Genomic DNA, 15288 nt, shown 5'->3' with positions numbered 1-15288 from the left:
AAAGTTGAGTCTGATGCTTAACCAACTGAGCCAGCCAGGCACCCCCAACCTAAAATATTTTTTTAAAATTTTTATTTATGATAGTCACACACAAAGAGAGAGGGAGAGAGAGAGAGGCAGAGACACAGGCAGAGGGAGAAGTAGGCTCCATGCACCAGGAGCCCAACATGGGATTCGATCCCAGGTCTCCAGGATCGCGCCCTGGGCCAAAGGCAGGCGCTAAACCGCTGCGCCACCCAGGGATCCCAACCTAAAATATTTTAGATGACAATTATTTGCCAAGTGTATGTGTTCAAAATATTTTTTCCAGTCATGAGAAAATTCTATTTTCCGTTTTCTTATGGTGAATTTGATAAAAGAAACTCACTTGAATTTAGTTGAATTTATAAAAAATTTTTCTTTAATATTAACCTTTTTTTAAAATAAGATTTTACTTATTTATTCATGGCAGACAGAGAGAGAGGGTGGCAGAGACACAGGCAGAGGGAGAAGCAGGCTCCATACTAGGAGCCTGATGTGGGACTCGATCCCAGAACTCCAGGATCATGCCCTGAGTGGAAGGCAGACACTCAGCTGCTGAGCCACCCAGGTGTCCCTTTTTTGTTTTAGAAATTCTTTCTTGACCTGGGGGCACAAATATCATCTAAAATTTAAAAGGATAATAGTTTGCCTTTCCTAAGTCTTGGCTAAGAATTTTATTGCAATATAAATTTTAGAATTAATATGTCATTTTCCACAAAAATGCACTCTCGGCATTTTTATTGATCAATTTTAGGAAGAACTGATGTCTTTCTAACACTGAGTCTTCCAGTGAATGAATAAATATAGTCTTGGTGAAGAACAGTCAAGTCAATCTTGAAGAAGTAAAAGAAATAAGCCTTACTCTACTAGATGAAAAGATATTTTAAACCTATGGTAATTAACCCATTTGGCGTTGGTGTAAGGACAGACTGTAGACCAGTGGGACAGAAGGAAATGCCAAGACTTCTAGACACCACCTCACAAACCCATCTTCCAAGTGACCACTATCTTCCCGGAAACTGCTCTGATCCTGCCAGCTGACTTAGTCCTGCAGTAAGAAACCCCAGGATTACGGGCTTGAACTCCAGGAATCTTCTGATGTTTCCCGAACATTTTAAAATAAACTGAGAAAGCACTAAAGAAATTTCAGGTATTTTGCCTTGGGAAAAAAGAAGTGTTTGTCTTGAAAGTTTTGAAAGACTGCCTTTTGAACAGTGGGTTAATCTCGCTCTGTAATGATCACAGAACATTGCACCCACATGTAGAAGCTACAGAAAGACATTTCTCTTCACATGGGGTTCAAAATCTGAAACCTGTGTCTTGTTCCCCTTTTTAAACCTGAGTGAAGTGGGCATTCTCTACTTCCTTTGTGATGGTAAAGTGAAAATAATCTCATTGTATCAATGTTCAGGTTGAAACTTTTCTCAGATTTTGCACTAAGGTAATTAGGTTAAAAAAGTGTGTTGCCTGGTGAGTTTCTATGTAAATTAATAAATAAATCAACTCTAGTTTTGATAACTCTTCAGTATTAGTTACGGGAATCTTAGGGTTTTAAGAAATACTAATATGTTTTGTTATTAACTATGCATCTCATCTTTGAATTCCTTCTACAGTATTCCTGTCAAATTTACTACCTTACAGCAGACTCTACTCTGGTTTAGGACCTCTTAAATGCACAGACTTTTCTCATAGGTAAAATACCTGAACTTCCTTCAATGTTTCCTCACAACATTCATTTTATCATTTTTTATTTAAAGTTTAATTAACATATAGTATAATACTGGTTTCAGGGGTAGAATTTAGTGATCCATCACTTAACATACAATACCCAGTGCTCATCACAACAGGTGCCTCCTTAATGTCCATCTGCCCACAGCCCATCCTTCTTCACCCACCTCCCTTCATCAACTGTCAGTTTGTTCTCTGTCACACAACACTCAGATGTTCAGGAAATGTCGGAAGATTTCTAGAGTTCAAGCCCGTAATGTGGTTTCTTACTACAGGACTGAGAGTCAGTTGGCAGTCTTTAGAGCAGTGTCAGAATGGGAGCAGTGTTCTAGGGAGATGGTGGTCACATAGAAGATGTACAGGTGATGATGAGTCTAGAAAGCTCATGTCTGAGTTCAATACAGAGGACATTCAAGTTTCACACTGGAATGTTGGGCCTGCTACCCCCTCCAGTTAACTGGTGTCTGAGGATGTAAGCTCTCCAATCAACAACACAAAACATCTACACTCAAGGATGGTCCAGAATCTAAACTGGAAGTGCCACCTTGCCAGATTCTGTGAAAACTACCTAGGGAAGTGATATGAGGGGCTGGACTGTTAGGCTCTCAAGCTGGGCAGAGGACATTGAGTCCAGAGTGCCAAAGCCCACCATAGCCTTTAGGTGAAACAGATGTTCTGAACATGTATGTACATTTTCTAAATGCTTATATGTGCTGTCATGAAATACAAACCCTCAGATTTTCTAGGAGAGCACGACAATATTCTGTCAAGCATAAAGTGCAACTACTGCTGTGTCCGTGGGTAGGCCAGAGGATGTCGCTGAAATGGTGACCACAAGGGGTCCTCAGCTTTGAAAATAATTGGAAAACCACTGCCAATTCTCCAGATATACCCTGAGCTCTGTCCTTATGTCATGTTTCTCACTGGAAAGCCACATACTCAGAATTTCATCCTCCACAGAGGCGATTTCATGAAGTTACGTCTTAAATGTTTTCATCTTGGCATTCACCAACAAACTCTGTAATAAATGGCCATATAAAAAACATGAAATTTCCTGTAGAAACTAAAGGAACAACGTTTTAATCTGCTTTTTTTTTTTTTAAATGAGAAACCATGTAATCTTTTCTGGAATTTGTTACTAGAAAATCCATCTCTTGGACACCTTGTTTTTCAGTATTAATGTGTAACCATTTCCCAAAAGGTTTTCTGTGAAACAGGAGCCCATGAAGATGCTTCAAACAGGACTGCGTTTGGTCAGTTACTCTAGGAAAGCAATGCTTTTTATTCCTGTTTTAAGATTGAGTTTACCATATTATAGACTCCGAGAAGTCTTTAAGGGAATTAAAAAAACCCCTAGGTAGCATTTCCTAAAGTCATTATTTTAAAAGCTTTAACTGGTGAAACACCTTTGAGAAATGTGGGATGACCCACTGCTCTTTTTTTTTTTTTTTTTTTTAAACCAGCTGAGGAATTTAGAACTAAATATAATTCTCAATTATGGTCATTATGTTAATCAGGTTGGCATATTTGCATCTCCTATATATATATTTTTTTTTAACCGAGGGAGAGAATTTCCAGCAGACTCTGAGCTGAGTGGGGAGCTCAGTTTACGACCCCGAGACCATGATCTGAGCTGAAATCAGGAGTCCCATGCTTAACCAACTGAGCCACCGTAGGATTTTCCATTTAACAGCCTTATTGGCTGTGGGTATTTATTTTAATCGTCTGTGAAAAGGACTTGTAATATTTGAAAGAGGAAGGGTGTGTGTTAAGAGATGTTGAAAGACTTATAAAGAGATGCAAATTTCTAGTACATTTGAAAGAGCATTTCATATGTTTTGCAAATAAATACAGAAAATATTTATGAAATCAACATTTTGATCTATTTATAACAAAGTGAGATGGGCTTCATGCTCTTTCCCTATGTAAGCTGTTACTAGAGCAGCCTTAGCTGGATCCCACTTATCTGTAATTTCTAAATCTGCCCTGTCTTGCATTCCCTTCCCATCCTAATCTCAGCAATCTTGATTCCACATAGAAGAGGACCATTCAGACTTTAAGTTAAAAAGAGACAGAAAAACCTTGCTACAAATCATTAATATTTTATCAACTAAAACATGCTCCATGAAATGAGTTGTAGGCTAAGAGGTGTGGTGCAAAAGGGAGTGTGCAGCAGGCATCTGTGCAGAACTTACTAGTCAAGTGACCCTGCGTGGGTCTCATCTTTTCCTGCCTTAATGTCCTCATCCTCTAGGGATGTTATGGATTGAATGAGTTAAAATGGCAAAGCCCTTAGAAGGGCGGTTGGCACGTGGAAAACACTATTTAGCATTACTATTACCGATTGGCAAGGCCTGGGCAGTAGACGCACTCCTACAATGCTGACCAGGAAGGTCAGGCTCTAGGACCTCAGTCAGGGGTCAGGCATCAGGAAGAAGCGGGCAGGCTGGCTCCCCCGAGTGTCCGGTCAAACAGTAGCTACGAGGGGAGGCCTGTGCCACCGTCCTCCAGTCGGTGGGCTCTCTGTGCCCGGTGCCGCCTTCGCTTGTGTCCGGTGAGATTGGCACTGACCCTGAAGGCCTTCCCGCACTGCTCGCACTCGTAGGGCTTCTCGCCGGTGTGGACGCGCTGGTGCCCCAGCAGGGCCGCACGCTGGCGGAAGGCCCGGCCGCACTCCCGGCAGCCGTAGGGCTTCTCGCCGGTGTGGATGCGCGCGTGCTGCCTCAGGCCAGAGCGCTGCGGGAAGGCCCTGGCGCACACCTGGCAGGTGTACGGCCGCTCGCCAGTGTGGGTCCGCAGGTGGCTGGCCAGGTTGGACCGGCCACGGAAGGCTTTGCCGCACTGGGCGCAGGCGTACGGCCTCTCGCCGGTGTGCACCCTCTGGTGGACGGCCAGGCAGTGGCGGTCGCGGAAGGCCTTCCCGCAGTGCGCGCACGGGTAGGGCTGCTCCCCGGCGTGCGCCCTCTCGTGCGCCCGGCGCCGGCAGTCGTGGCGGAAGGACCTGCCGCACTCGCCGCACGCGTACGGCCTGTCCGAGGCGTGGCCCAGCCGGTGCCTGGCGAGCTCCGCCGGGCTGCCGAAGGCCTGTCCGCAGCGTGGGCACCGCCGGGCCTCCCCGTGCGCGTGCGTCCTGGCGTGCTTGCTGCGGTCGGAGCTGCGGCGGAAGGTCTGCCCGCACTGGCTGCACTCATAGGGCCGTTCCCCAGTGTGCACCCTCCGGTGCTTGCTGAGGTCCGAGCTGCCGCGGAAGGCGCGCCCGCACTGCTCACAGCCGTACGGCCGCTCTCCGCTGTGCATCCTGGCATGCAGGGTGAGGCTGTGCTTGAGCTGGAAGGCCTTCCCGCATGTTGTGCACGCGTGTGGCCTCTCCCCGTTGTGCACCAGCTGGTGCAGGCTTAGCCGGCTCCTGGTCTCGAAGGCCTTCCCACAGACGCCGCAGCCGTGGGGCTTCTCCCCGCTGTGCACTCTTCTGTGTCGGCACAGTGCCGACCTGCTGTTGAAGGCCTTGTCACACTGGCCACAGTCGAAGGGTCTCTCCCCTGTGTGGATGATCCGGTGCACGGAGAGCTGCTTTCTGGTCCTGAACGCTTTCCTGCACTGGTTACACACGTAGGGCTTTTCTCCAGAATGCAGGCGCAGGTGCAGAATCAAGTCGGAGCGCCAGCTGAAGGTCCTGCCACACTCGGCACATCCGTGGGGTGTCCGCTCCGTAAGGACGCCCTCACGTGGGACATGTTTGGAGGATAGACTGGAGTTTTTTCTGAGGACCTTCTGGGTCTTTCCTCCCTCGCAGGCCACCTTGTCTTCTCCCAGTGTTTCCTTCCCCGGCGTGTCTCCCGGGTTCTTTAACTTGGCCTCCTGCACACAAGCCGCTCCAGCCTCAGGATCCCAGGATAGGACTTCCAGGAGAGGTCTGACTTGTACCCTGCAGACGTTCCCACTCTCCAAAACCTCCTGTTCCAAAATAGCCTTCTCATTCCCAGGCCGGGACTTGTCAGGTGATACTTCAATAAGGAAATAAAAACCTCAGATGTACAGAGGTGGGGAGCCACGGGAGACGGGACAGATGAGAGGGTGGAGCCGTTTGAACAGAAGATGACTTCCTGGGGTGGAAGAGCTGGTACCCTTATGGCTAAAGGCTGAGGCAGGCTCGTATCGGGAGAAATACTGAGACATTGCAGACTCCGTGCACTTTACAAAAATCTGTACAAACCTACTGGTTTCTGGAATCTCCTGGTGTAGTGAATGGCAAATCCATGCGCCTAGTCACCTCAGTGAGGAAACTGAGTCACATCCAACCCTTCTCTCCCTCAGATTTGCTCAGCTAACATTTTACAAATTCCACTTGTGATGTGCTGCAGAAGCTGTGGCCCCCAGGGGCCTGTCTGCTTTGCTCTGCAGTGTGACCTGCCTGCCTGGGTAGAGCACATCAGGTCTGGGCCACCCCTCACCCGAACCAAGCTAGACTCTCTTCCTGGGCTCTGACTGAGGCTCTGATAGCAGCTGGGTATTTAGCACTTCAGCTGGGGAGCCTGCACACCGCCCAGGGCAGGGAACATTCTGCCATCTGGACCGAGAAGCAGGGGACCTACAGAGAGCCAGAGGAGACAGTGGGGTGAAGGGCCTGCTGTGGTCCTGCTCCCAGGGTCCATGACACCCCCGAGTAATAAATCTATTCTTGCTGTTTTGCTTAAGTTAGCTTGAGTTAATTTCTACTGCTGGCAACCAGAGTTCAAATGACTCTTCTTCTTTTCTCAACTCTACCTCCTCCTATTTCTGCTGCGGCATTCTTGCTAACTGACACCCCAACCCCACCTGTCCTTTTATCTGCTTCCCCTCTAATCTGTGCTCCACTTTGCTTCCAGATTTCTCTATAAGTCAATTCTAATCCTGCCACTCCTCAGCTTACAATATCAGGGGCACTCCAGACAGAAAGGAGGTAAAGCATACAGGCAAGAGCCCCAGCTCTGGAGTGGGACCACCTGGACTGAAATCCTAGCTCTGACACCTATGCGCTGTGTAGCCCAGGAGGTGACTGCATCTCCCTCTGCCTCAGGGGGCTTGTCTATAAGATGGGATCATTTAATAAGCTAATGTGCTTAAAGCACTTGCCACACAGACGTGAGTGCTTAATCAATGTCAACTTCTACTGTCAGAATAAAGTTCAAGGTCTGTAGTTTATAAAAACCCCTCTGAATAGTCACCTTGCCCCTGCTCCTGCACTCCCCATACCAGCTGCCTGGAGCCCTTGCTCTATTCACGCTGCTCAGAGTTCATGTTTTTTTCCCTCCTCAACATGTTGCCACGTGCACCTCCCTCTGCTCAGAATGCCTCTCCCCTCTTTCCACTACATGAACCCATGTATGCCACATGCCGTGGTTCATGCTCATTCCTTCCATAGTCATTTGGTGCCCAGGTCAGATTTAGATGCTTCTCTTCCACGTTTGTATATCCCGTATATCCCAGGTACACACCTGTAACTCTCACCTGTTCTGTGCTGTATCATCACTTACTTACCTGTCTTCCCTACTAGGCAGTGATATTTGACACCATCTCTAGTACTTGTCTAGTGCCTGGTATACAATAATTGCCAATAAATGTTGGTTGGCTGGCAGGAGGGAGGAGAACCGAAGAACAGGTATTGTGATCAGGCAGTTGGGTTGGCCTAGGGATAAGGGGCACTTTTTTGAAGGGTCAGTAGAGAAAACAATTTGAATGAGGAGCTGGTAATGTTTCATGACTGACCAGGTAAGAGGGTCAGGGAGTGTGGAGAGGCAACATGAGAAAGAGGTAGACCAGATACAGAAACAGGGAGAGCTCAGTGGCGATGGGCTGTGAGGAGGGATGACTCTGCCTTCAGATATGTTGCTCTCCAGATGGCAAAGGGTTGTCCAGTCAACACCGGGAGTTAGAAGGCGTGCTGCCCAGAAAAGGGGAGAAGTGAGCACTGTCCATGTAGCTGGCACCTGCCTCAGAGCTAAGAGCTGAGGCCATGAGGGAAACAGAAAAATGTAAGGGTCAGAGGCCCGAGGCCCAATGTAGGGGAAGGTCCTGAACGCAAATTAGAGGCAGAAAATCAGCGTTCTCTGAGCATTGGAGTCACTGATACACAGAAGGGAGATGAATTCTCTGAGCCTTTTCTGAGGACCAAACTGCAAAAAGCCTATTAGAGGGGGTACAAAGGAGCAATTAGGTTATGATAGAAGAACTGCCCAAGTAGTTAGCTGCTGTTTATTTTCTCCTCTTTAGGGCTCCCGGGCTGGTGAGGACAAATAACCCAGCAGTAAGAACATTTCTCTGACAACCTGCCCTGAGGCCTAGTGGGGTGGTGGTGGTGCTGGAGCTTCTCCATCACTCACCTGGGAAGCAGCTCAGGAACCCCTGGTCCGGAAGGCAGGGCTCGGCCCCTTGCTCCAGCTGGGAAATCAGAGGAGGCTTAGGGAAAGCAGAACCTGGTGGTGAAGGAGTAGGAGTGCTCAGAGCATGTAACTGTCCTAAACGCCCAGCCTTGACCCCTCCGCTTACACAGAGAAACAGGAAAGAAATGGCCATCAGGGTAGAGAAAAGGGTTTGTTCAGGGGTCTGGTCATGGGTAACCATGTAGGGACATTCTCCAAGGAGTCCCCCTCAGATAGGCAGAGGAGATCCTAAGAACATTTCCCTGTTCTTGCAGTTATTTTGCTGTAGAACAGAGACCTCACACACATGGATGAACAAAACAAGTGAAAGAAAGCGGAGAGGGGAGAAGGCGAGGCCGAGCCCAGGGCTGTTCTTACCCACTGCCAACATGTTCCTATAGTTTTCCAGCATCACGTCTGTGTAGAGGAGCCTCTGCATGCGGTTCAGACACCGCCACTCTGGGCTGCTGAAGCGCACAGCCACGTCCTCGAAGGTCAGGGAGGTCAGCGGGTGCCGGGGCAGTGCAGCCGTGCAGTCCTGGGGGACACAGTAGAGACACGGAAGGTGATGACTGCGTGTGTACTGAGGCAAGGTTGAGAGGAGGTGCGGGTTCCTGGGGTGGAACCACAGGGGGCATCATGGGAGCACCTGATTTGGGAGGTGAGCAGGTAGCTGTGGCGGGGCTGTGTCTGCAGGGAGGGCGTGGGAGCCGCTGCTTCCCCAGGCCCAGCTCCTGGCTGTGGTCGCCCTGGGCTCCTCTCTCGGCCGGGTTCCGGCTCCCCAGCTTCCATCTCTGGCAGCAGCTGGATGCTGAGGGCTCGGCAGGGCTGAGGGAGACAGGTGGAGGGTGGGGTGGGCTGTCAGTGTGGCAGTGTTCATGCTTTCCTCTGCCTCCCCATTGTTTCTGCAGCTGGACACAGGCACTGGGTGCCCGCACCCACCACCAGGGCTTTCCCTGGTCTCTCCATCCCACGATGACCTCACCCTTTCTGGGCCCACATCACTGACTCTACCCTCTCTTCCAGTATTTGTTTTTTTTTTTTTTTTTTTTTAATTTTTATTTATTTATGATAGTTAGAGAGAGAGAGAGAGAGAGAGAGAGAGGCGCAGAGACACAGGCAGAGGGAGAAGCAGGCTCCATGCACCGGGAGCCCAACGTGGGATTCGATCCCGGGTCTCCAGGATCGCGCCCTGGGCCAAAGGCAGGCGCCAAACCGCTGCGCCACCCAGGGATCCCTCTTCCAGTATTTGGACGCTGAAGTCATTTCTTCCAGAAAGACTTAGGGTAGGGATGGGCAGGGGGCACAGAAATATCCAGGGACAGGCCTAGAGTTTATTCCTTTAGGTAACTGCAGGGCTGCCCTACCTCCAGTTAGTTTCTTGGAAAAAATAATTTCTTCTTTGTTCCTCTTATTAGAGAAATACTGCCTTCCCCCTGTGATTCTGTCTCTCCTGTTAATTCTGAGCATGAAGCCACCCTCCCCACCCGGCTGGAGGACAGCACACACAGCTTTTGCCATCGTCCAGGTAGTGTCCACACCGACTGGATGGGATGTAGGTCCACATGGCTAGTCCACAACTCAAATTCACTTCTGCTGGGCCAGCTCTACCTTTCTGTAGCTTCAGTGTTTGCAGCAACTAACCGTTCTAGAAAGTTCATCAACACATCCCCAATCTGAGTCTGAATGATTTCTCTCACAAAATACGGTGTGTGTGTGTGGGGGGGGGGCGGGAGCGGGGGGGGGGGCATTAGTCATCAATTGGTAAGACCCTGGGATTACCCGAGGCCTTTGTTCCACAAAGTCATTCCAATTTTACCATAAATTCAATTTAGGAGCAAACTGGTTTCTTCCCATGATTCTTCTTTGGTTTAGGTTACTCTCAGTTCTTGACCAAGACCTGGGCTGTTAGTCCTCAGGCCCGTCTGTGGCTCCATGTCTCGCTCTATGAGCCCAGGCGCTCTGTAATTCTTTGTCACAAACAGTTCCACACCCAGGACACCTTGGTGGCTTAGCGGTTGGGCATCTGCCTTCAGCTCAAGGCATGATCCCGAAGTCCCGGGATTGAGTCTCACATCAGGCTCCCCGCAGGGAAGCCTCTCTCTTTCTCTCTCTCTCTCTGTGTCTCTCATGAATAAATAAATAAAATCTTAAAAAGCAAAACAGTCCCACACTCTCCTGGCCTGCACACAGCTCATAGCACATGCTAGCTCTGCTCTGCTCCTTGTGACATCAAAAATGTAAACCTCCCAACTGGAAGTTTTTTTTGTTTTTTTCTAATCCACATTTTATTATGAACATTTTCAAATATACAGAATAGCTGAAAGAATTGTTTAGTAAGCATCCACACACTTACCTTCATGTTTGTGATGTGCTCTCCCACTTACCTACCCAACTAACTAGCCCTCTATTAATCCACTGTACTTTTTGCTGCATTTAAAAATAATCAAAGACATGAGCATACTTCACCCCACAACACTCTATGGCACATATCATGGACTAAAATTCAATATTTGTTTACATTCTCATTTTTGAGGTAAAATTTACACACAGTAAAATTAGCAAGTCATAAGTAGATGAGTTTCGACAATGCATACCTGTATTTAACCCTATTTCCCCTCCAGATACATCCCAGTTGGATTTTTACTATACCTTCTTCACAGACTGGTAAAGTTTTATCAACTCACAATAGTTCTTTATTAAAAGTGTTCATTTTGTTAAACATTTTTTTTTGAATTGTGGCAAAAAATATGTAACAAGATTTACTGTCTTAACTATCTTTCTTCCTCCCTTCCTTTTCTTTCTCTCTCTCTCTCTTCTTTCTTTCTTCTTTCTTTCTCTTTCTTTTCTTTTCTTTCTTTCTTTCTCTCTTTCTTTTCTTTTCTTTTCTTTTCTTTTCTTTTCTTTCAGAAGGAGGATGGGGAGGGGCAGAGGGAGACAGGATTCCACAATACTGAGATCATGACTTGAGCCAAAATCAAGAGTTGGACACCTAACCTACCAAGCCACCCAGGCACTCCATCTTCTTAGCCATTTCTAAGCATACAGTTCAACACTGTTAAAAATACAATGTTCAAAAAAATAAATAAATAAAAAAATAAAAATACAATGTTCAATGATGTGGATGGAGCTAGAGTATTATGCTGAGCAAAATAAGTCAGAGAAAGACAGTTATTATTGGTTCCATTCATATGTCCAATTTAAGAAACAAAGGTGAAATCAGAAAAGGAGATAAACCATAAGAGAATCTTAATTACAGGAAACATACTACGGGTTGCTAGAGAGGAGGGGGTGCGGGGACGGGTTAACTTGGGGATGGGCATGAAGGAAGGCACATGATGGGATGAGCACTGGGAGTTAGAGGCTACTGATGAATCACTGACTTCTGCACCTGAAACCAATACTGCATTGTATGCTAACTACCTAAAATTTAAATTAAAATTATAAGAAAAAAAACCCAATGTTATGTAATCTCCAGGATTTTTTCATCCTGCAAAACTGAAACTCTATACCCATTATACAACTTGCCATCTCTCCCTTTCTAATCCCTGGTCACTACAATGATTCTCGAGCTTTATTTTTTAGCTTCATATTTTGAAAAGTCTGTTTTTGCCTTCAATGAGCAGATTTCCATGCCCTGGAAGCATGTCCTCCCACTCCCCCATGTCCCAGCTCTGTGTTCAGCTGCCATCCTCCTGGCACAATAGCCTGTGAGCCTCACCTTTTTCCTGCAGGGGCTGGGCACCAGGGATCCACAGCAGCGCTGGTCCTGGATGCTCATGTGATGCTATCACCTATTGCAATGCACAGGAAAACTCAGGCGACGGAATGGAGGAAAATGAGCTCTAATCAACTGTAAAGTTTGGTCTATGGAAATCATCTCCCAGAAACACCAAGAGGAGAGAGAAAATCAGGGACTCAGTCCCTGATCCACCTTAAGCAAAACAGAAAAGTCTTCCCATTATTCTCTACAACTGGAAGGCTTTCATGGTTACCAGGCTGTCCAGGAAAAATATTTTGAAGCGGGAAACTTCTACCATTGCTCCCCCTGCTTTCCTTTTCTGTACTCACTTCCTCCTCATGATATGTTGCAGACCCTCCTTTTCTTACCTGCTGCATCTTTTTACCCAGCTTTCTTTATGGTCTTCCACTGTGTCCAGATTCTTCCCAGCTGCTTGGGTCAAACTTCCAGAGTCAGTTCCGACTTTGCCCAGGCAACATGTTTTGAGGTGGCCTGGTGGATGCCAGCCAGAGGGCCCTTGCTGACCCACAGTGCAGCTGCTGTTGGCCTGATGTGTGACACAATGCCCTGGATTTGAGGCTCATCAGCAGCATTGGGCCAGCTGTGGTCTCACACCTTGTTTTCCTGAATATTCCACGAAAAGGAAAAGAGGAAAGTGATCAGAGCAAAAAGAAGGGATCTTTTTAAAGGATTGTCTATAGAAGAAGAGGGAGCACACAAAGACATGGAAAATGTCATGTATCTGGAGTACAACCTCCATAGCTACCACCCCGATCCAGGCCATCGCCACCCGCCTTGCTCTCCATGATTACTGACTGTTCTCCTTGCTTCTATCCTTCCCCTTTGCCTCTTCTCAATACAACAGAGTGGTGTGCTTAACACATAAGCTAGATGATTTCACGTCTACCTAAAACCTCCCAATCTCCAGTCTACACCGTGGTATGCAAAGCTGTTATACATGCGCACATCGCTTCTAACCACCTTCCTCATTTATTCAGAATAAGAGCTTAAGTCTTCAGGGGCATACAAGTCTAGAGGATGTGTGGATTCATATTCATGCCCCTTCTACTCTCCTCCTTCAACGGTCCTCAGTCACACAGACTTTCTCGTTCACCTCAGGGCCTTTGCACTGGTTGGCTGTCCCTTCCACCTCAAGGCAAATGATCCTCAAGGCAAATGATCTTGCTTCCAAGGGTTCGCCTGTACCCATCTTCCCAAGATCCACTCCAGGTGCCCTACCTGACTGCCGTCTACTCTCTCCTTCCACCCAGACGCCTTACCTGGCTTTCCCTTTCTTCTGGTTTTCAACAGCACTTGACCACTTTCCAACATGGCAAGTGACTCGGCACTACGGTCGGCCTCTTCAGGCTCCCTGCCGTGTGCCTGGCTGTGCTTCCAACACCTGCATCAGCGACCGCACCCGTGGCTCGATGAGAGAATACAGGCAGCGACGCTGGGGAGCAATAACTGGGGGCACAAAAAGGGTCATGGGCTGCTGGGCGCGAGAAGAGGGGAGGGAACCCGAACACCTGCGAGAAAGTTCCGTCTGAGCGGAGAGCCCGCCCTCCCGCTGGCGCCCCGGGGGCACTCGGGGAGCAGCCAGGAGCTCCCGGCGGACTGCCCGACCCACACCGGCTGGAGGCGGACCTTCCAGCCGTCGCCTCCCGGAACCGCCAGGAAACTGCACAGCTTTACTTCCGAGTCGCCCACCAGCCACTTCCGGCGACCTTCTAGGAAACGCCGCCGCCACTCGCTGGTCCCAACTTCCCTGGAGATTCGGCCGAGCCTCCTACCACGTGCACGTACCCCGCTTTCGCGAGAGTTCCTGCGGGCACGAGGGGTGCGGGGGTCGCAACGTGGGCACGTGGGCACGTGACCACGTGAGCACGTGACCACGTGAGCACAGACCCGTTGTGGTCCGGGCTCGGGTCCTCTCTGGAGCGCACGGGAGTTTTGTGAGATAAATCTGCGAAAAAGTCACTTTTAAATATGAGCCTGAAACACAAGATAAATAACGGACTGCACTTTTTCAAAAATCGAAAAATTCGTTATGAAAAATTTAAGCCTGTACAAAAGTTGGGAGAAGACTAATGAACCCAGGTGTACTCATCCCTCAAACTTAGTAATAAGATTCTGCCGCACCCACCCCCACCGTTTTTCTTGCTGAAATATTTGAAAAAGCAAAACCCGAACATTATTTCAATATTATGCTTTTCAGAATGTATTTCTTTCAAAATTTCACTTAGTCAACATACATGATTAGTTTTAGAAGTAGCCTTAATAATTTGTCGGTTGCTGTAACACCCAGTGCTCATCCCATCATGTGCCCCCTTTAATGCCCGTTACCCAATTACCCCATCCCCCCACCCTTCTCCCCTTCTGCAACTCTTTGTTTCCCAGAGTTAGGGAGTTTCTCATGGTTGGTCTTCCTCTCTGATTTTTCCCCATTTAGTTTCCCTCCTTTCCCTTGTGGTCCCTTTCACTATTTCTTAAATTCCACATATGAGTGAAACTATATGATGATTCCCCCCCCCCCCATTGGTTTATTTCACTCAGCATAACACCCTCCAGTTCCATCCATGTGTCAAAGTATATGGTAAGTATTCATCCTTACTGATGGCTGAGTAATATTCCATTGTATATATACACCACATCTTCTTTATCCATTTGTCTGTCGATGGACATCATGGCTCCTTCCACAGTCTGGCTATTGTGGACATTGCTGCTATGAACATTGGGGTGCAGGTGTTCCATTGTCTCAATACATCAGTATCTTTGGAGTAAATACCCAGGAGTGCAATTGCTGGTCATAGGGTAGTTCTATTTTTAACTTCAGAATACATATCTTAAGAATTAATGGACATTTAAAAAATATTTATTTATTCATGAGGGACACAGAGACAGAGGCAGAGAGAGAAGCAGGCTCCATGCAGGGAGCCCAACATGGGACTCGATCCCAGGTCTCCAGGATTATGCCCTGGGCCAAAGGTGGTGCTAAACTGCTGAGCCACCAGGGCTGTCCAGTTATGGACATTTAAAACAGAACCACAGTGCCATTATCCCACCTAAAAAATTTAAATGATTCCTGGTTACCATCTAGTACTGAGTTCTTACTAAACTTGCCTAAATAAATAAAACGTGCTGCTTTTTTGAATCAAGATCCAAGTCTACATACTTTTGGGTTATTTTAATTTTTTTGAAAATTTAGATCTATAATAGTTCCTCCTTCCGTGTCTCACTAACCCTCGTTCCCCCAATTAAATAAATTTGTCATTTGTCCCGAATTTTTGCATGCTGGTTTTATTTGTATTTTCATTTAATTCATTTCTCTAGCCTTGTATTTCCTGTTAACTAGATGCTAGCTCTAAGAATTTGATTTGAGTTTGATTTACCTTTATG

At 47.5% G+C, this 15288-nt stretch overlaps 1 protein-coding gene across 2 annotated transcripts; it reads right to left on the bottom strand.

The window, feature by feature from the left end:
- Positions 1 to 377: 377 nt before the first annotated feature.
- On the bottom strand, positions 378 to 13593 carry ZNF311 (zinc finger protein 311). 2 transcript variants are annotated; one of them, XM_072813964.1, is made up of 7 exons: positions 13170 to 13589; positions 12258 to 12513; positions 11869 to 11941; positions 8797 to 8975; positions 8526 to 8685; positions 8109 to 8201; positions 378 to 5753 (listed from the first exon to the last, which is right to left on the bottom strand). In XM_072813964.1, exons 2-7 carry the CDS (start codon positions 12264 to 12266, stop codon positions 4228 to 4230), a joined length of 2040 nt encoding a protein of 679 aa, XP_072670065.1. In that variant the 5' UTR covers positions 12267 to 12513; positions 13170 to 13589; the 3' UTR covers positions 378 to 4227. The 2 variants fall into 2 exon arrangements, with proteins under 2 accessions (XP_072670065.1, XP_072670066.1); XM_072813965.1 differs by lacking the exon at positions 8797 to 8975 and having other exon boundaries at positions 13170 to 13593.
- Between the last annotated feature and the right edge of the window lie 1695 nt (positions 13594 to 15288).

This window comes from Canis lupus, chromosome 37 (genome assembly GCF_048164855.1).
Source record: "Canis lupus baileyi chromosome 37, mCanLup2.hap1, whole genome shotgun sequence".
NCBI classification, from domain to species: Eukaryota; Metazoa; Chordata; class Mammalia; order Carnivora; family Canidae; genus Canis; species Canis lupus.
The sequence above is the reverse complement of the archived record's forward strand: the minus strand, read 5'-3'. Positions and strand labels throughout refer to the sequence as shown.

Coding starts and splice junctions, on each gene's coding strand:
- ZNF311 (XM_072813964.1), bottom strand. Junction 8,976..11,868: donor CCAGCCCCTGCAGGAAAAAG/GTGAGGCTCACA, acceptor TGTCTCCCTCAG/CCCTGCCGAGCCCTCAGCAT. Junction 8,686..8,796: donor CTGCTCACCTCCCAAATCAG/GTGCTCCCATGA, acceptor TGTGTCCCCCAG/GACTGCACGGCTGCACTGCC.